This window comes from Simochromis diagramma, unplaced genomic scaffold, assembly GCF_900408965.1.
Source record: "Simochromis diagramma unplaced genomic scaffold, fSimDia1.1 OVJJ01000487.1, whole genome shotgun sequence".
In the NCBI taxonomy this organism is placed as follows: Eukaryota; Metazoa; Chordata; class Actinopteri; order Cichliformes; family Cichlidae; genus Simochromis; species Simochromis diagramma.
In genome coordinates, this window is record NW_024387305.1 from 2,287,290 (window position 1) to 2,309,462 (window position 22,173).

At 38.5% G+C, this 22,173-nt stretch overlaps 2 protein-coding genes across 2 annotated transcripts; both read right to left on the reverse strand.

Moving 5' to 3' along the window:
- Positions 1–1,942: 1,942 nt before the first annotated feature.
- On the reverse strand, positions 1,943–6,319 carry LOC120716778. Its single transcript, XM_040004388.1, has 6 exons — positions 6,026–6,319; positions 4,115–4,459; positions 3,598–3,756; positions 2,419–2,514; positions 2,293–2,324; positions 1,943–2,176 (listed from the first exon to the last, which is right to left on the reverse strand). Exons 1-6 carry the CDS (start codon positions 6,063–6,065, stop codon positions 2,021–2,023), a joined length of 828 nt encoding a protein of 275 aa, XP_039860322.1. The 5' UTR covers positions 6,066–6,319; the 3' UTR covers positions 1,943–2,020.
- Positions 6,320–15,643: 9,324 nt separating this feature from the next.
- dnajb1b (DnaJ heat shock protein family (Hsp40) member B1b) lies at positions 15,644–19,111 on the reverse strand. The gene is made up of 3 exons (XM_040004874.1): positions 18,704–19,111; positions 16,638–17,236; positions 15,644–16,482 (listed from the first exon to the last, which is right to left on the reverse strand). The coding sequence occupies exons 1-3, from the start codon at positions 18,912–18,914 to the stop codon at positions 16,249–16,251; spliced, it is 1,044 nt and encodes a 347-aa protein (XP_039860808.1). The 5' UTR covers positions 18,915–19,111; the 3' UTR covers positions 15,644–16,248.
- Positions 19,112–22,173: the final 3,062 nt, after the last annotated feature.

The following is a 22,173-nucleotide window of genomic DNA, read 5'->3' on the forward strand; positions in this document are numbered from 1 at the left end:
TAGGCAAGTTGTATTTTTGAGGAATAATTTTATTATTGAACAACAACCATGTTCTCAATGAACCCAAAAAACTCATTAATATCAAAGCTGAATGTTTTTGGAAGTAGTTTTTAGTTTGTTTTTAGTTTTAGCAATTTTAGGGGGATATCTGTGTGTGCAGGTGACTATTACTGTGCATAATTATTAGGCAACTTAACAAAAAACAAATATATACCCATTTCAATTATTTATTTTTACCAGTGAAACCAATATAACATCTCCACATTCACAAATATACATTTCTGACATTCAAAAACAAAACAAATCAGCGACCAATATAGCCACCTTTCTTTGCAAGGACACTCAAAAGCCTGCCATCCATGGATTCTGTCAGTGTTTTGATCTGTTCACCATCAACATTGTGTGCAGCAGCAACCACAGCCTCCCAGACACTGTTCAGAGAGGTGTACTGTTTTCCCTCCTTGTAAATCTCACATTTGATGATGGACCACAGGTTCTCAATGGGGTTCAGATCAGGTGAACAAGGAGGCCATGTCATTAGTTTTTCTTCTTTTATACCCTTTCTTGCCAGCCACGCTGTGGAGTACTTGGACGCGTGTGATGGAGCATTGTCCTGCATGAAAATCATGTTTTTCTTGAAGGATGCAGACTTCTTCCTGTACCACTGCTTGAAGGTGTCTTCCAGAAACTGGCAGTAGGACTGTGAGTTGAGCTTGACTCCATCCTCAACCCGAAAAGGCCCCACAAGCTCATCTTTGATGATACCAGCCCAAACCAGTACTCCACCTCCACCTTGCTGGCATCTGAGTCGGACTGGAGCTCTCTGCCCTTTACCAATCCAGCCACGGGCCCATCCATCTGGCCCATCAAGACTCACTCTCATTTCATCAGTCCATAAAACCTTATAAAAATCAGTCTTGAGATATTTCTTGGCCCAGTCTTGACGTTTCAGCTTGTGTGTCTTGTTCAGTGGTGGTTGTCTTTCAGCCTTTCTTACCTTGGCCATGTCTCTGAGTATTGCACACCTTGTGCTTTTGGGCACTCTAGTGATGTTGCAGCTCTGAAATATGGCCAAACTGGTGGCAAGTGGCATCTTGGCAGCTGCACGCTTGACTTTTCTCAGTTCATGGGCAGTTATTTTGCGCCTTGGTTTTTCCACACGCTTCTTGCGACCCTGTTGACTATTTTGAATGAAACGCTTGATTGGTCGATGATCACGCTTCAGAAGCTTTGCAATTTTGAGACTGCTGCATCCCTCTGCAAGATATCTCACTATTTTTGACTTTTCTGAGCCTGTCAAGTCCTTCTTTTGACCCATTTTGCCAAAGGAAAGGACGTTGCCTAATAATTATGCACACCTGATATAGGGTGTTGATGTCATTAGACCACACCCCTTCTCATTACAGAGATGCACATCACCTAATATGCTTAATTGGTAGTAGGCTTTCGAGCCTATACAGCTTGGAGTAAGACAACATGCATGAAGAGGATGATGTGGACAAAATACTCATTTGCCTAATAATTCTGCACTCCCTGTACACCTATGCTGCATTATACTGCATGTATGATGTCTATCTAAATAATCTGCATACAAACATCCAAAGTCACTCTTCTATTTGCTTTCTGTAGGTTTAAGTAAGCCGTGTGATGTGACAGCAAGTAACAGACAAGCTAAATGAAATAAATGTGACCGAAAGCCACATTCTGTAAAGGCTGCTAGAAAAAGTGTAAAGGTTGAATATACCGCTTGTGTGTCGGACCATCATTTGGTATGACTATGATACCACTTTGAATTTATGTTTAGAAATACAACCTTTAGTTGTTAATCATAGTTCTTTATGCTGTTGTTCATGTTTCTAATGTCTCAGCTTATTGTTTATGATATAAAACAAACTAAAGGCTCCAAATTCAAATATAGAAATATGAAAAATCTCTCAAAGAATTAGAGTCAAATAGTTTACTTTATTTTTTATGTAAAATTCAAAGAAGAAAATAAGCTGTCAGGACAAAAAAAGACTTCTCAGTCCATGGTTTGAGGTTCTCGTGCCTCGTAGATGGCAACATATTCGGAGGTGTAATTATCATCGGTCTCTGGAGCAACATCTGACTCAAAGGCCTGCAGCTCCACTGCAACCTGACCAGATCCAACATCTGTATTTTCCTCCCGATGATCACCCTGTGAATAAATCACCATTGTAGCTATTTTCTGAGCAGTGAACATTAGTGTTTGAAACAGCCCTTTAGATATGGAAACTCAGTTTTAAAATAGTTGAATAACAAATGGTCACTCACCTCACCCTTGTTGTCTTCAGCTCTGTTCGGACCTTTTGAGATAAACAAAAAAATTTGTAATGTACCTGAACAATACCCTGCCATGGAATTATTATACTTTACTGTCTCTAAACCTGTGCTACTAGCCTGTGTGACTCCGCCAGTGTCCATAGAAAATAACAGGGATGATGGCACAGACCAGAAGAGCTAAGCTCCCTGAGACAATGATGACCATTGTAGTGTCTGCACAAAACAAAAGACTTTCCTTTAGTTTGGAGAACAGCAGGTTCAAAAAACAAATCAAGACAATTGTCCTAAACACATTTTAAATCTTCTTATTTTTATGGAAAAAAAGCACTGATCAATATCTTGTGTCATGTTAAAGTTTAATTCTGTTGATAATATTCCCTGTGTTCTAGGAGTAAAGTTACTTTTATGGTGTACCACTTTGCCAAAATTTGTGTGACAAATGTGACAGTATAGTTAAAACTTTAAATTTTCATTTATTACATTTTTTTAATCTATGACAACATTTAAAAATTATCTCAGGTGAACTACAAAACATGACATTGTACACTGTGTCGTTATCTATTTAACAAAACCTAAACCAAAATGGAGAAGCACTGTGTGAAAAACTAAGCAAACGTTTGATGCTTGCATGGGAATTAAGAAGGAAAGCAGTAGCCAGGTGCTGCTAGTGTAAGTGGGACTACCTCTTGCACTAGTTGTAGCAGTTTGCAGGTCTGCAGTATTCAGGTATTCACCTGAATGTTCTTAAGACTTCTGGAACTATGTCCCTTAGACAGATGAGACCAAAGTGGAGATGTTTGGCATTTTAACAGTGCCACATTTGGTGAAAGCCAAAAACCCAAACCACTAAAACAATTATTATATTACAAGTAAAATTTTAAGTCCATTTTATCCATTCTCTTCCGCTTATCCTTATCAAGGTCGCAGGGGGCTGGAGCCTATTGCAGCTATCATAGGGCAAAAGGCAGGGTAGAGACCCTGGACAGGTATCCAGCTGTAGCTAGATTGTGAGTACCACAAATACAACTATGACATCTGCACCATGAATACATCAAAACAATGAAATGGAGAATGTGTAAGCAAGACTGTGGAATGTCATTATTTTGTTATTACTGAGCAAGTATCTTCATGCCATCAGTTGGAAGCAATGCTATGCTGTAGCACCCAAAAAATCAACTTTGGTGTAATGTATAAATCTGAGTCTGATTAAACCATCTTATCCAGAGTTTTGCTATACATACATGCTGTATTTGTTGTTGTTAAGCTTGCTATCAGATCCATTCGGCCTTGAAATACCTGTGAGTCGGGATGCTTCATGTCTGTTTCTCTTTCCATCTGAGGGTGAAGATGCTGTTGGTGATTGCTCGGTGCTGGATGTAAAGCTGTCATGTGACAGAAGTGCTGTTTTGTTCGGAATGATAGTAGTGGAGGAAGGAGCTCTGGGAACAGTGGAAGCTTTGAGAGAAGAGGACGGAGGAAGACTGGTGAGAGATAATGCTTGTGTGCTCATGTGACACTGTTATTAACTTTGTTAATAACGAAGTTAATATACATTTCAGTCTTAATTTAGTTAAGTATTGCAAATGCCAACCACATACTGGTGGGCTCAACATTAGCTATTGTCTCCTCCAGCCTATCTACAAATTGATCACATCAATGAAACTTTACAAGACAAAGATTTTCTTTGGTTTTATAGTCCAGCTGTGCACAAAAATGGTCAAATGATTGCATTATGCTAACCTACAGTTAAAACTTTAACCTTAAAATGGGTCACCTGCACCAATGGAGGAAACCTGCAGGAAACTTAACCTACCTTCTACAACTATGAGATTAATTTCCCGATACAACACATTCAAGGTTTTCTCCACTCCACAGCGATATCTCCCTGTGTCCGCTTTCTCCAGCTTCTTTATAGCCACATTGAAGACTCCATCTTCTCTGCCATTGTTAATGCTGTACCTCCCTTGACTTGCGACGGTGGATCGCCTCCTCTCACTCTGAATGAGAATGCTTTCGCTGGAGCAGACTCCTTTGCAGAAATACATGCTGTTGTGTTTGGCACCGCTGTCTCTGTTCCAGCTACCGGAGCAGAGGATGGAGACCTCACCACCAACACGGCCGCTCACCTCTAGCACTTCTGAGGCCACCATACTCACAGCTGCAGTTTGACACAAAAAGGCCTGGTTACAGCTTAACACTGGCTCTAACCAGCATACAAATGTGGTGAACACAAATTATATTTCTTGCTGTACTGACTTCTTTATCTTCTCATGCATTTTGACCTTGGAAAAAACATTTCATTTCATTCAAATTGAAACTTGATGTCCACATGACATCATGGATCATGCCCTACTAACCTGCTCAGGGTTGATCTTTATGTTTGTTTTCTCTGAATGCTCGTCTTCTATCTTTCCATTTTCTCCTCACCCCAAATGGTTCAGGCTTTTTTCCCCCTGAGTCTAACACCGGTGAGTTTCTTTCTTTCCAAGGGAACCATTCTCTTTAGCTTTACCTTATGATATAAAATGCACTGAGGAGAGTGCTGCTTTGCTATAGAAATAAGATCAACTGATATACCATAGTTAACTGTTGGTTTGAGTCAAGGAAATTATAAAATACAGTTTAATGGCATTAAAAGAAAGCACTGTAGACTTCTAATCCTTCAAACATTCTCTGCAAATTAGGAAAAAAATGCATATCCATGCAGAGAAGAGGCTAAACAAAGAAACCTTTTATTTCACAGCCAGAGTTAAGTATCCTCAAGCATTATAAAAACATTGATGAAAAGATAAACAGTTTAACTGATTTCTGCCAGACAAGCTCTCTGATATTTGTTTACTATTTTTGAAAGGGACTATTTTAACCCAAACCATGGTTCTTTCATAAACTTAACCAAAATGTGACTGAAGACTAAATTTAAAAAAAATTTAAAATACAGACTACTTCATAATTTATTATACTTGCAATTCATTGCATTGAAATAACAACATTTCCCCACTCAATTCTATTCTATCATAATATTATGTTGCCATTTCATTATAAATATGTAAGTAATAAAGTTAAAAAAGCAAAAATATTAAGAATTGTATGACTGTAACTTATAATTAATATAACACAAAAATGATCACACCAAACATCTTAACTTACTCTCTTGTTGTACATATCAATTTAAGATGATATTAATGATATTTATATCATTAATTATATTAATGATAATATAATAAGAGTAGTACATTCAACTATACTGAATAAGATCGTTTTTGATGGCTTAACATTATGATTATATTGCATGCATTGCAAACAATTGCAAAAATTAGTTTTTATAGTTTTTTAGAGTTTAATCAAGATTCAAAGTCACTGCAGCTGCATTACAAATAAAAACCAGTTAAAGTCTATACATCATATTAGAGCAATCTTTGATTGTATTAAGAATAGCCTCATAATTCACATAAATTTAATTAATCAGACATTCATTAAAAGTAAAATATTCTATTTATTTTTGAAATTACTGGAGATGACCTGACAATTTCAAAACTGCTCTAACAGATCAAAAAGATCCATTTTCATTTAAGAAAATGCCATGAAGATAACTCCAAAAAATGATTCACCTACACATATTGCATTTATTTCTTCACTTCAATTCATGTATAAGTACACATTAAAATAGAATATAGCTTTTACTGATTAAAACAAATGCCTCTGGATAGAACTGATCAAAACTCACCTGAGAAGCAAAAAGACACGAGGACATGAAGGGGCTTCATTTTTTTTATCCGAGCAGAAAATAAGGTAAGTAAAAAAAATAAATAGCGCAGCAGAAATGTCTAGCAGTCCGCCTCAAATTAGTCATCTGATTCACTGCTCAAAGACTGAGTAAAGCTACAAAGCTGTGATTGTACCAAGAAATGATTGCATCTTGTTTGCCTTCAGCTACTGTCATTATTGAATGGGCATGATGTTGTTTGACCGTCCCTCTTTAGCTAAAAAAAAGAGGGAGAAAGAAACAGGGAACATGCCATATGGAAGCCTTCATCAGTCTTCTAAGAAGAATTAGTTCATGACTCTTTCAGGGTATGAACTCTTCACCACTGGCTCTTCCATTTGTTTTAGTACATACAGTCCATGAAGCTCAAGGGCATCAAACTCAACAAGCAGACTCTGCTGACCATGTCACGGGTATCAGAGGACAGTCTGAGGATTCTTTCATATTGCAAAGTAGCCATTCAAACCACAGCTATATAAGAAAATCATACTTATGTTCATTAAATACTCCCAATGAACTCTAACTAACTGGGATGAGAAGGGGCCAATCCAAGGCATCTTCTTGGCATTGCTATCTCTATTATTAACTAAAAAACTGAAATGCCTTGTCTTCTCAATATCTTAATATTATAACTTTATTAGGAAATTTACTTATTATATTTATGTTTTACAGACATTACCTTGAGTGAACCAGGGCTGCATGGCCCTTTTGATTTAGTCCAAATTAGTCCTGCATGCAGGGTTCATACGCCTTTTTCAGGGCCAAATTCAAGCACTTTTTAAGCACTTTCAACGTCCCTTTTCAAGCTTTTCCACTAGTAGAACTGACACACAAAACAAAACAACGACTACACTACACACTAACTACACAAGACCAGTGTTGGTCAAGTTACTTGAAAAAAGTAATCAGTAACTAATTACTGTGAACTTCACCAACAAAAGATTCAGTACTTTACAGTTGCGTTATTTAAGTCTTATATACTTAAATTTACTTAGACAGATCTTTGACAGGATTATATACTGTATATGATAAGAGACGATGTTCCTTCGTAGTTAGCATTCTAAATTGGCTCATTGCTTTCAATATTTATAAAAAAAATTAACAAGGCTGTGATAACTGTTTCTGTAAAATGAGAGTAATGTATTTATTAATTGGTGAGAAAATCAGACCTCTAACTGCTTTAAGTCATACAGAATAGATATCAGAGCCTTAAACAGGCTGGCTTCTGCTAAATGGGTCAAACTGGGCAGAAAGTCTACAAACACATAACATCCTTTAGAAGATGATGTAACACTATAGATCAACTTACCTCAGAATATATAAAGCATATAAACAATTACAGCAATATGATGCAACAAACACAGCAGTGCTACTGATCCAAAATACTCAAAGCTCATAGAACTGGAACAAACATTTATTTTTAGGTCCATTCTGCTGCTGATACATACTTTAGGTTTCTGAATATTAAACTTGTTGCTGCCTTTCATAGTGTGTAACTTGAAGGCCCTGAGTACTTTCTCCCACACTGAAAGCACTGGAATGATAGCATTATTTGAACATTACCTAATGAGACTGATTCAGGACAGACAATTAGTGATTCTAAACTTTTCTAGCAGTCCTTCACAAACAGGGAACAGTCGGTCTATTCTCTCCATCTGTCAGCTGCTGCTGGCTCTTCCTCCGCCTCTCTCACACACTGCTGAGTTTGTCCTGGTGGATCATCAGGGGTGCAAAGCCTCACAGATGATGTGCAGCAGTGTGTCCCTCAGTCTGTCCTCACTCTGGACACTTGCAGTTGTCACACATGGAAATCAAATGTGTGATAAGCTGTGTGACTTATAAGTGTGACTTATAAACACATGTTCATACTTTTATTACACAATCAGAGAGAAAGAAAAAGAGAGAGAGTGCAGGACAGACAGGTGACAGTCTCAGGTGTATACACTGCTACAAAACAGCACAAAAGAAGGAGGATTTAGTGTTTGTGTTATTACGAAACAAGAGGAATTCCCAGATGGTACAGTGGACACATGTGTGACTGCTGTGATTAAAGCTTTTCTTTCATCTTAACGAGTGAACCGTCAGCTCGTTCAACACACGTTAAAGTCCGTTTGGCTCGACACCACCGAACAGAGGCAGCAATATAACATAGCTAACATTAACAGTGCAGTGGATCCTGCTTGTGCTGTGATATTCAGGACTGCAAACCGAGCAGCATCACTGACTTTCAGCTTGTTGTGTTTGTGGATATATGACTGACTTTAATTATCCACAAAATCATCACAATCTCTGTAAGATTAAGGTCGACTATATATATATATTTTTTAAAGTAAAGGCTTTAAAACCAAGTTAATTCTGAAAGTACAGACATGACTAATGTCACATAACTTTCCCGACATGTGGCCAACAATAATGGTTTAATGTTCTTCATTAAAAAAATATTTGCGCATAAATAAGTGACATAATATTCAGTACTTACTTCTGAAAGTTTACTCTTCCTCCGCTCTGCTTTCACCGTTTTTTTTCGGCAAAATTATCCACACCACCACCGCACTATGAAGTCTGGGATATGTTGGGCCATGAAGGCTACACCGACCCATCCTTAAAATTCAGGGAAATTATGGACGCATTTGAGGGCCGCATGTAGAGCAGCCTTTGAATTGGGAAAGCCTTCTCTTGTCGCTGTGACGTAATCGGCCTTAAAATGCGGCCTTTAAGGCTGCAAACCCCAAATCCGGTCATTGGTACTTCCTGGTTTGTGTAGTTACTAGGTAACAAAAGCTCAACACTGCCCCTAGCGTCCTGGAGCACTTCCGTTGTGTTTTGGAATTTGCATGTGTTTTGAGTTTGCAAGTGTTTTGGATTTTGCAAGTGTTTTGGAATTTGTACGTGTTTTGGAATTTGTACGTGTTTTGGAATTTGCATGTGTTTTTTAGTTTGCAAGTGTTTTGGAATTTGTACGTGTTTTGGAATTTGCATGTGTTTTTTAGTTTGCAAGTGTTTTGGGTTTTGCAAGTGTTTTGGAGTTTGTACGTGTTTTGGAATTTGCAAGTGTTTTTTAGTTTGCAAGTGTTTTTTAGTTTGCAAGTGTTTTGGATTTTGCAAGTGTTTTGGAGTTTGTACGTGTTTTGGAGTTTGCATGTGTTCTTTAGTTTGCAAGTGTTTTTGGAGTTTGCATGTGTTTTAATCTTACTTATTTACTCGCTACTTGAAAAAAGTAATCAGATTACAGTAATGGGTTACTGCCCATCTCTGCACAAGACAACACACTAACTTGAGACTCCAAACATGGTAAACGTCACAAATCTCTCACGTATCAAAACACTCTGGCTGTATCCCAATTCAGGGTCTGCAGCCTTTAAGGCTGCATTTTAAGGCCGATTACATCACAGCGACGCGACGAAAGCTGTCCCAATTCAAAAGCTGCTCGAAATGCAGCCCTCAAATGCGTCCTTCATTTCCCTGAATTTTAAGGCTGTGGTGGTGTAGACTTCGTGGCCCAACATATCCCACAATGCATAGCGCGGCAGTCCCTGTGGATAATTTTGCCGCAGACGGCAGAAGCGGAGTGGCCGAAGAGTAAACTGTTAAAAGTAAGTACTGAATATTATGTCACTCATTTATGTGAAAATGTTTAATAATGAGGAACATTAAAACATTACTGTTGGCCACATGTCGGCAAAGTTATTTGCCATTAGCGATGTTTGTACTTTCAGTGTTTATTTGGTTTTAAAGCCTTTAAAATATAATAATACAATAGCTGACCTTAATCTTGCAGAGAATCTGATGATTTTATGGATAATTAAAGTCAGTCATATATCCACAAACACAACAAGCTGAAAGTCAGTGATGCTGCTCGGTTTGCAGTCCTGAATATCACGGCACCAGCAGGATTCACTGCACTGTTAATGTTAGCTATGTTATATTGCTGCCTCTGCTCGGTGGTGTCGAACTATGAAAGACAGCAACAAGTTTAATGTTCAGAAAAAATAAATTATGTATCAGCAGCAGAATGGACCTAAAAATAGATGTCTGTTTCAGTTCTATGAAGCTTTGAGTATTTTGGATTAGTAGTACTGCTGTGTTTGTTGCATCATATTGCTGTAATTGTTTATATGCTTTATATATTTTGAGGTAAGTTGATCTATAGTGTTACATCATATTCTATAAGGATGTTATGTGTTTGTATACTTTCTGCCCAGTTTGACCCATTTAGCAGAAGTCAGCCTGTTTAAGGCTCTGATATCTATTCTGTATGACGTAAAGCAGTTATGACATGGTCTGATTTTCTCACCCAAAGAAGGAATATTTTATATATCAGTCTACTCTTCATTTTATCAGAAACAGTTGTCACAGCTCGTACATTTGCTTTTTACACATATATGTAAGCATTGAACCACATTTAGTAATGCCAACATATTAAACGAACAATATTTGTCTCTTATATATAATACACCTATATATACACTGTCAAAGATACTCGTCTTTGAGTGAAGATTTAAGGTGATAGGAACGATGAATAAATGCAACTTGAATCTTTATTGAAGCTCAGTATTTGACACGGAGTTCAAACTCCCTGCTGTAATGACTAATAATGATTAATATAATAACTATAATATTGGCCATATTATATTTACATTACCAAAGTGAGATGACTTTAGTCTCATGAACAACATTAGCTAATTGTTATTCACTAGCTAATCTTAAAATGACTGTTCAGTACAGAAATGAAGCCCAACAATCATGTTTTTACAGTCCCGTGGTCTCAGCCTCAGATACTTATTAAATCACACAGAGCTCATGTAGAAACAAATGAACTAAATGTGTTCTCCTTCATTTCTGTCAAACAAAGCTGTATGACACGTTTCCAGCTGTTAGTATCATGGTTGCTAGGCAACCTGGGTAGCTCGACGGAGGCTAGACCGTCCCATGCAAGCCTCGCACTTCCGGCCTTAGCGGTCTTTGAGTACGCGGCCCTTTAGGACCGTTGAGGCTGTGTACTTTGAGGCTGCAGACCCTGAGTTGGGATACAGCCAGAGGCGCAAGACAGCCCAGGCAGGGAAATTTTGCTTTTACATTTTGCGACTCATTTTATTTTTCCATCTGATAAGAAAACTATTCAATCAGATAGTTATTTGTGGTGAATGAAATACAGTTACACTTTCAAGCACCACATCTGAAATTCAAGCACTTTTCAAACCTTAAAAAATGCAACATTAAATTCAAGCATTTTCAAGGATTTCAAGCACCTGTACAAACCCTGTGCATGTTGTGAGCAAAATCTGTGATGTGCAATGTATAAAACTGAAATAAAGATATGACTTTTAGGAAGTTTTTTGTACCATATGTCTATGCTTTAGCATGTAGTCGGGTAAAAACGACCCAAAACACAAAATAAACAAATTAAATAACCTTCTACTAATACTTTTATTGAATTAGGACAAATGTTAACATCCTGTGCAGAAATACATGGGTTCAATAAATAAAATTAAATTTTCTTTTGTGAAATGGTTATCATGTGCATATATTTTGATAATAAAGAAAGCATTATTCAGAGATGTCAGAACTAGTCCGGATTCTGAATAAAGGCCATAAATGAACAACATTGGGATGAACATCAAATTCGAAATGTAAATGAAAAAGAAGCAAATCTAAGTAATAACCACTGCAGGTGCTGTCAAGCCTGCCTGGTGATGTTGGCTGGTGGTTTGTGTAGAGTGTGCCCTACCCAGCACCATCTTTTCTTCCTGATTTCTTCCTCTATTGGGAGTCGACAGGTTCTTTCCCAAAGGTTGATGTTGCTGATGGTGTCTGGCCAACAAATGTGGGGGTTCCTTTTGAGACAGCTATTGAGGAATGTTTATTTGTTTGAGGTCTTTTTTTTTCCCAGGTGTCATCCCCGTACAGCAGTACTGACTTCACGTTGGATGCCCAGATGTTCTTGATGTGGATGAAGGTGACTATTGTTTTGCCAATCCTTGCCTTGACATCTGCATCGGTTCCACCTTGTTGGTTGATGATGCTGCCCAAGTAGGGGAAACAGTGTACTTCCTCTAGAGCAGCGGTCCCCAACCCTCGGGCCTCGGACCGGTACCGGTCCATGAGTCGTTTGGTACCGGGTCGCGAGAGTTGAAGCTCAGGTGTGAAATGTATGGTTTTCAGGGTTTTTATCGGTTTTCAGCGTTATTTTGTTATCGTTTTTATCGTTAACTCGGTTTCCCTGGGTCTTTTCACGTGTGTTATGAATAAATCTTCTTTTTTTCGGTACCGGTACTAGTTTTATTTTGTTGTATTTATCCATGACACCTTAAAGGCAGGTCCGTGAAAATATTGTGGGCATAAACCGGTCCGTGGCGCAAAAAAGGTTGGGGACCGCTGCTCTAGAGGACTTCCATTAAGGATGCTTGGGTTGTTGCTATTGGAGTTGATCTTGAGAATTTGGGTTTTCTTCTTGTTGATGATGAGTCCACCATGTGCTGATATAGCTGCCAGTGCATTGGTCTTTTTTTTTGCATCTGCTGCTGGCTGTGAGAAAGAAGTGGCAGGTCGTCAGGAATGTCTAAGTCATCAAGCTGACTCCAAAGGGTCCACTAAATTCCATTCCTGCATTCACTGGTGGAAGTCTTCATGATCCAGTTGATGACGACAAACAGACAAGCAGGCATCCTTGTCGGTCTCCGGTCTTCACCTGGAAGCTGTTGGTGAGTTGCCCTTCGTGGATTACTCTTCAGGTCATGACCTAATATGAGCCCTTGATCATGTTGACCATCTTGGCTGGGATGCTGTAGTATGCTGGAGGAAGTTCCAACGGCCCTCTCAGTCCACACCAGGGGCGATTTTAGCCCATTTTTGGGGGCACCCCCAAAGATTTCTTACTTTTTTTGACAATATTTGCTGTTTGTGTGACACACTACTAAAAATATAAAAAGCATACAGTACTGTACTTGTTTGCGATATAACATTGTAACAACAAAAGTATAGATAACCCCCCCTCCCAAAATGGTTTGTTCCAGCTCGCCTCTCCCCTACTCTGGCTCTAGCACTCTTGCTGCCAGAGCAATGGTGGCTGAGACACAGCGGAGCAGAGGTGTAAGTGCCTGTATACATTGTATACATTGTATACATTCTACCACAGGCAAAGTTGCCTCCATTTTTATAGTTTTTATTAATATTTTGTAATAATTTATTTGAAATAATTCTGTTTTGGGAGTGTTTTTTATGTATCTGTATTATATTATACAAACACATTAAAAGTGAATCTCCGTCCAAAAAATGCACTGTTTACTTTTTACTCACTATGGGCATCATTCATAATTCTCCCCCAGTAATTAAGGAACTATATGTATTTTTTTTATTACAATCCATTCTTCTTTTGCAGCATTTAAATAACCTTGATCAGATTTGATGGTTTTGTTGCAGACTTTTCAAAAAAGTGTTTTGCTTTTCTTTCACAAATGTGGGGATTAAATTGTGTTAAAATGTACAAAACAGTGATGTCATGTTTTGTGACGAGGACCCAGGCACAGAGAGACTTGATGAATTTAAGAATCTTATATTAATAAATAAAGAAATTTGCAGACTTGCACAGAGATGGTAAAATTATGATGACTGATAACGGAGACGAAGACAACAGGCGATGAGGACAGGGAGGAACAGGGGTTTAAATGCACCAAAGTGACAGTCAGACAGAACTCGGGACAACATTTAAGGATGCAGGGACTGACAGAGACAGGTTTATCTTGCCTGGCTGGGCAGCTCTCCGGGTGCTCAGCACCCCCAAAGCTCTGATCCTAGAATCGTCCCTGGTCCACACTGTCAAATGCCTTCTCCAAAGACTGTTCAATTATGATGCATAATGTTGTGATCTGATCTGTGGATGATCGGTTCTGTTAGAAGCCTGCTTGTTCATCTCGTAGTTGTGAATCAACAATTCCCTTCATCCTCTCTAGGGCTACATCCACATGTACACGGATATTTTTGAAAACACAGCTTTTTCTATGCATTTGGTCCTTTCGTCCACACGTAAACTGCATTTAGTATCACTGAAAACTGATATTTATAAAACCTCTTGCCAGGGTAAAGATTTTCGAAAACTCACTTTTTGCGTTTATGCGTGGATGAGGAAAATAGAGTCACGAAACGTCAAAGGTGTGCGCCTTTTTGACGTCATGCTGTGCGCCACGTTATTGTTTACGAGACAAAATTGCTACAATGGCGGATATAGACAAAATACTGTTGCTGTTAATCTTACTATAATTTTTTACACACTTACATATACACATGCAGTTACTGTCCCTCCATTTAGAAAGACAGAGGCGTCAGTGTGAACTTCATGCCTCTGATTCACCTACAGCAGTGTTACTTTAAGTCTGTATTATGTGTTTAACCTGCTTACATTTTTATCATGGTGTAGTTTTGTCTTATGAATCCAGATAACAGAATGATATCCTTGTTTAACTTATGTTGGCCTCTGGTAAAGGTAATCTAATGGGATGTATGACTGCCAGTGGAACTAGCACTAGTGTTTACTGATGATGTGACTACTGATAGAGGCAGCAGGATGAATCCTGATGTGTACAGAGCTATACTCTACTCAGATTCAGCCAAATGCTGCAAAACTGATCAGGTCATGAGTCACATTGCAAACTGATAAAAAACATACTGTAAAAGAAACCCAAAAATTTCTTAAAGCAAAGAAATGGTATTCTTCAAAAACAAGTCAATCACATGAGCCTATCCCAGTTGAGTTGGGAACCACAATGGTGTAAACAAACCTTTGGGTTCTTGACATTGTTTGTCGACTTGATTTCCATCCTAGTATTACAAAAAAAAAAAAATCATCTTAAAATGATTAAAATGGAAAATGTGCTAGGTTTTCTCTGGATTCAGATTAATAGTGGCTTTCAAAACTTTTATCAATATTTTTTAGACCTCATATTTAGAGTTCAAGTGAAAGTTATCAAATACAAGCTCAAAACCTAGAATTAATTCCAGATCTTTAATCTGCTTAATTTGTCATAAAAGTAACAAGAGAACAGGACTCATCAGACCATGGAACCTATCAGCCAACAATCCAGTTACTTTTGAACCTCTAAAACTGGGGAAATATTTATTAAAAAAAAAAAAAAAAAGTTGCACGTCCATTAATACAATGTTAATACAATGGTTAAACCCCTTGAGATGTATCTTATAGTCAGCACTTTAGTTATATGCTGTTTGAATTTAAACTTAACTGTGGTGGTTTACAAAGGCAAAATTTCAAAGAGATTAAATTATAGAATTAAGTATGCATATTTATAGCGGCAGCAGACAAGACTTTGAATTTAAACCTTGTTAGTCAAAAGTGACATCGCACTTAGTGAATGTAGGAGACTCGGACAGTTCCCCTCATAGTGTTCCTTTCATCTCTGTAGAATAGCAGACATTCACCAGAGGAAGAAAATCATGAGGTAAAATTTGCCCTTATTGAATTTTCATTTTCCTTCCATTACATGGAAACAGTATCACTTTTGACAGACCTTAATTTGAAATACTCAGAGCAATAAAAAACAAACAAACAAACAAAAACAGTAAGACTACTCTCTTTAACATTAAACAATTTTAATGTCTTTATTGTCCAAAGATTGCACAACACTTGTGATTTAAATATCACTCCTTACAGCATCAACTGCAACACCACTCATTCAAACACACATAAAATCTCTTGATGTCAAGAAGCAAGTCTCTCAGAAAAGGAAACTTTTTATCTATCATTAGAAACGTTATAGGATCTCTATACTAACTATGTAAACATTGCAATGGAAACGTTCCTGTTGCAATTTCTTACAAAAAAATAAAAACTTCTTAATGAGACGTTTAGAATGAACAAGAGCTCCCGCAGAATAGTGCACATGAATTTTATATACACTCAGTGTCATCAAAATATAATATTCAGTAAATCAAACACCACACAGTATCGGTCATATATTTACATTCTAGTATGTGAGTTGATTCACCCATTCAGGTAAGCGTGTTCCAAAGGTGGTTCCGACACTACAGATGATCAAGTAGACCGAGGATGATCTGATTCATCAGTTTGTCCTATATTGGCTGGAGTGAGTTTAACCGCCACGAGTAACCACGTGATGTTTGAAAACATTTATATTGGCAGCTTTGTTTTCGTTTTGTTGGTAGGATTGTCTTTTTTAAGATCGAGGAAGGACCTGAGCAATTGTGTCCCGCGCGCTCTGAGTGAGCCGCTCTGGGAACCTGACCTCATACTCTACTATTAGGTCTCCCCGACGATCAGGTCGTTTGGGATAAGGTAGCCCTTCTCCACTAATTCGTCGCTTCATCCCCGGATGCACAATATCTGTTGATGACACAGTGACTGTTCTGCCATCTACTGTGGGTGCATTGACTGTACAGCCACACAAAGCCTGGGGAATCAGAAGATAAGATAAAGAAGAAAAACATTAGGAATTCCAGTTAACTTCATATGTCATTTAGTTAACATTTAAATTGATTAAAAAAAAAAACAAACAAAAAAAAACATTGAAAATGTATTTTTAAAGTTATATGTACTCTTACTTACATCTCTGAGTGAGATCTTAGCGGTGTAAATGATGTCAGAGCCGTCACGTTTGAACACTGGATGTGGCTTGTCTTTCAACACAAATGCAATGTCAGCTGGAATGTTTGTAGGAGTCTCGTCTCCCTCTTTAGGAAACGTAATTTTAGTGCCCTCTTTCCAGCCTTTCTTTATTTGCACCTCTAGGATTTTCTCTTCTTTCCTTAATGTTCGGCCATCAGGGTTCAGCCTTTTCCGAGAGATTTTCATTTTTTTGGTGCAACCTGACAACACTTCCTCCAAGGTCACCCGGAGATCGTGAACTACAGGAGGATCCTGCTGCTTCTTTACCACACTAGTGTGACCGCCCATACCAGAGCTGAAGGAGCGAGGGAACCCACCCATTCCCCCCATTCCGCCGCCACCCATCCCAAAGCGGGCAAATGGGTCATCAGTGTCCATTTCCTCATCCATGCCTCCATTCCGCCCGCCAAAGAACTGTTCAAATGGGTTACGTCCACCGAAGAACTCTGCAAAGATGGCATGGGGGTCGCCCTGGAAGGTGTAGCTGAAGGTGCCAGGACCACCACCACCACCACCAGTAGGGCCTCCGCCTTTCAGTCCTGGAAGCGTAGTAGAAACAATCAGATTAAAAGGATTCAGTTTGGGTTTGGCACACTGCAGTAAGTTTGTTTGTTTGTTTGTTTGTTTTTTTATTCTTGTAAGAAACAGTTGTTAGTCATCATTATCTTACTTTTGTGCAACTTATTTAATGCAAATTACTAATTTTAGATTTTTATTAGTAATGATTTTAAAATATCCCATACACTAATGAGGTTCACGTGAATGCTGGTATAAAGAGAATTTTATCATGTTTTTTCATTTAAACAATAGTATGAACAAAGTTATTTTGTGCTTTGATTTTGCAAACACCCTTTAAAGTACAAAAGCAGATGTGAAACTAGCATAACACTAAAATCAGCCAGGAAACAGGGCTAAAACACATTTGTCATGTTAGAATTAATAGCACCCCCCCCCCCGCCCAAAAAAAAAAAAGTGGCACAAACCGCTGCTGTATAACCAAAGTTATACAGCAGCTGCTGTTTAACTGTGTGCCAAAATATTACTTGTCAGCATCCTTATTTGGAAATGCTCTCAGTTCAGGAGGTACCAAGAAGAATGTGAAGAAATGCAACACGAATGCTTGTGTAATGCTGTGATCACTGGGGATAACTGAGGTTTCCACTGCATGAGTGCACTGGGTAGGTGATTTTTCACAATTTTACCAGGCTTTACTAGGAGTAACTTAAGTATTCCATGAGAGTAGCTGGGATATGTCCAGTTGGGTGCATGGAGTGGCACTGCCCCCCTCTACCAATACCCTTGCGCTAGAGTACTGTTAATCTCACAATGTCCATCATCATTGTCTAACAGCATGAATAGGAGCAATGGTGGATTGTAGCTTAGTACAACGAGGACAACGCTGAAGCACTTGAAGGTTATGCTTCCACTTCACTATACTTTAGATGTAAATTTTTTACATTGATATCCATTTATTTTAAAGCTTTACTTTGTTGTTGACTATGAAGACTTTAAACTATAAGCATATTATGCTTTATACTTTGGCTTGTTGTAATGTTAAAACATCTGTGCTAATACTTAAGTAGAAGTTTCCACCATTTCAGGTTTTTGTGAACTAAAAATATCAACACCGAGGTTAGCTAGTCATCGTTAGGGCCTAAAAGCCGAGCCCCCCCGCCCCTTTCCTGTCCCGTCAGATGCAGAACCCTCCAGCTTCTCTACGTACTTCATCAAGTTCTTGCAGAAACATGCAATGCGAGTATTGCCGTCAGCAGACCAGCGCTCCTGTCCTGGCTCAGAGACAAGCCACTGACTGAAGGTCGGAGGACAGGAGAGCCAGGACAGCGCCATGACACACAGGATTATCCCAGTTTAGTCTACACATGTTCAGAACTGTTGTTTCCACCCAGCCTTGTTGACAGCTCGTAGCTCCAACTGTGTTAAACGTTATTTTGACGGCGCCTTGACGATTACTGGCCCCGCAATATTGCATGATTTAGAAAACTTACCTTCTTCGCCAAAACGGTCGTATATATCTTTTTTCTTAGGGTCGCTCAAAACGTCGTAAGCTTCAGCAATCTCCTTGAATTTCTCCTCGGCTCCCGGTGACTTGTTTTTGTCAGGATGATAACGCAGAGCCTGCTTACGATAAGCTTTCTTGATGTCGTCCTCCGATGCTCCTTTCTTAATCCCCAAAATCTCATAGTAGTCTTTACCCATTTTGACCAACCAGTGGTCTAACCTGTTGTAGCTGTTGGTAAATTGCTGGTGATGAACTTCTGCCGCACGTCCTCAATCCTGACTCAACTCGATCCGCTCAGCCCCGCATATTTTCTTTATAAACAGTGTGGAAACTTCCAGAGTTTTCCATAACCAGCCTGAACAATCTCCTCGGTGGCGCTGCGCCAGGGACACGCCCAGCGGGACGTCACGCCATGATGCCTTCATGTGCTGTCGGACATATTTCTCAACCTACGTTTCATGCCTGATCCAAGAGTGTCAAACATATTTTAGTTCACGGGCCACACACAGCCCAATTTGTTTTCAAAAGGGCCAGATCAGTACTCCAGTAAGTACTCCAGAACAACCTACTGAAAACATTTTCTGCTAATTAAGCAGAATTTGTTTTTATTTAAAATTATATTAATGACATATAAAGCCCCATATGGTCAGACTCGTGTATGTATATGTATGTATGTATGCTTTATAACACCAAATGGCCTCTGAGATCATCTGATCAGGGTCTCTTTCAACAATCTTATTTTAAAACCAGAGGTGATCACTCATTTGAGGTTGGAGTGCCTAAACTTTGGAGAAGCCTTTCTCACCCTGTCAGGGCAACTGAATCAGTGGTCTGTTTCAAGGCACTGCTGAAAACCCTTTTTTATAGGTCAGCCTTTTCTGAATCCTTCTCCTATTATTTTTGGCCATAGTTTACATCTGATGTGTGCATTCAAGTGTGTATGTTAGAATTAGAACATAAGAACGTCTATTTGACTTTGTGTCTGTATGCTTGAACATATATACTTACCTTTAATATGGAGTTTTGTTTTTTACAAACTGTGTGTTTCAGAAAGCACCGTACAAATAAATAAATGACTTAAAAGCATAAAATCTTTATATGTAGAGTATTTGTAAGTAAAGAGCATAGTACTTTATGTCCATACATTTTTGCTCTTGTGTAGCAATGCTGGCAATACGTAACTTTACAGAGAATACCATTTCGTTGAAAAACTTTATTTCAGGGCTTTTCTCCAATTTTCACACCCCAGATTCTGCAAAGCCATGACTAAGTTGTTTCTGGTATGTTTGACGGCCCTCGCTGTCTTGATAAACATAACTTTAGGTTTATTTTGATGCAAAACAAGATCACAAGACCACTCTTGATTACTCTAAAATATTTCAAACATTAGAAAAAATCCATTCCTACATGTCCCGTGGGATTATTGGCTTGGCACACCAAATGCAATCTGAAGCTGAGTGAACTGCTGGCAGGAACTTTCACGCTTGGGTGCAGCCCAGATTTAAGACAAATAAATCCACTGCTTACTGACTGGTGGTGAACAGGAAGATGTAACAATAACACTGTGCCATCAGGAGGGATCACCTTTTTTTAGACCTGTTACCTCAATCAGAGGAAAGCAGACAAGAAACATGTGAAAGAGATACAGTAACTGCCATGTTACTGTGACTTGGCTGTATTCTACCATGTAGCCACATCTGGAAGCCCACTTTTTCATCTCTTTAAACTGCATTTTTTTTAAATCTCTGTTTTACACAAACTGATTTAAATGTTGAAGCTAGATAATACATAAATGTAATAATTTGCTGCCACTGCTAAGACCACCTTTTCATTATTATACTAATAATAATAATAATTATTATTATTATTATTAATCACTTATTTTAAAAAAGGATCCAAGCTAAATCTGACTTAAGTACAAAACACACAATAGCATCAACAAACTCAAGTTTTCGTATTTACTCAATAGAAATCTACCATATTGAGTGAACATTTTTGTCTATCAGTGGGTAACCAACCCACAGTTTGAGAACCTCTGCTTTAGAGGAAAGGTTCACTACAAATTAATACAGACACCATCATCAAAACACCAAATGCTGTGATATTCTTTGGTAAAACGGGCCTCCATCTCTCTTGAGTTTCAGAGACTTTAATATAAGTTAAAATAACGATGCACTGGAGCAACAGCAGAGTTTATGGTAACATAGCCCCTCATTACCATACTATATATATAATTCACTATGTTTTATCAAAACGTGACTAAATCTTTTTTTTTTAATTACAAGTATCACTAGACTCCTGTCTGCACTCTGTGGGTTTCCTCAGTTTCATTTGCTGTTGTGCAAGACAGCACTGGGTTGTATAAAAGTGATATATGCCAATTTGTAAGATAAACTTCTTCGTCATGTGAAGGAAAACCTGTTTTCCAGGCGAGTGCTGCTGCCAGTACAAACTGAAAGGGTGGTAACAGAAAGACTCACCCAAATCACTGTAGCAGTCTCCATTTTTTTTTCTCATAGGACGAGAGGCAGGGTACACCCTGAACAGGTTGCCAGCCTATTGTAAGATTAACAACACACCACACTGAGTAGAGAGAGACAACCATTCACACTCATAGATTTGGCTAGTTTAGAATCACCAGTTAACCTAATCCTAAACCTTTTTGGGGGGGTTTGCTGTCATTCCCTTTGCTTATTACCAACCCACAGCATCATCCATGTTGAGCAGCATGCAGAAGAATTTTGGAGGCTTGCACAGAAGCACTTTTACACCTATTGAAAACTAGGTAAATAGGTATAGGTAAACATAAGTTACATAGGTAAATAATGTGTATTTACCTATGCACAGTGGCAAACTGACACAATCGCACTACCATGCGTTCAGCACAAATCCCAACTGCATGTAGCTCGATTTGGAGGATGCTGTCCATTGGTCAAATGTTGAGTGGTTGAAAAGTGATTCTGAAAGAGGAAATGGAGTGACAAAAGAGTCCACCAGTAATGTGACAAACAAAAACATACAAATGCACTAATGCATTAAATTTGAGACATTGAAGTGACACATGACAGGTAATTTAAAAAAATCAAACTTTATTAATACAACACTTAATTTACAGGGATAAGATGACCCATTAGCTAGATTAGATGACCCAAAGACTAAGCAAACATTTAAAGTTTAAATGATGTAGTTCCAGTCAAAAAATATCCAAAGTAAAAGCAATTAAACATAAAAAGTACTAGATAATTGAGAACGGGTGACTGCAGGGAAAAACCGTTTTCTACAATCTCTTGTTCACTTGAGAGAGCTGCCCTTTAGACTACAAAAAAATCCAACAATATCGGCGTAGACGCGACCGCTCCCAATGCTCAAGTCCCATTGGCTACATCCTTGATAAGCCGGGCGTGTACGCGCAATTGATGCGGGAGCTGATTGGCTGCGGCGCGATCGCAGTGCTGA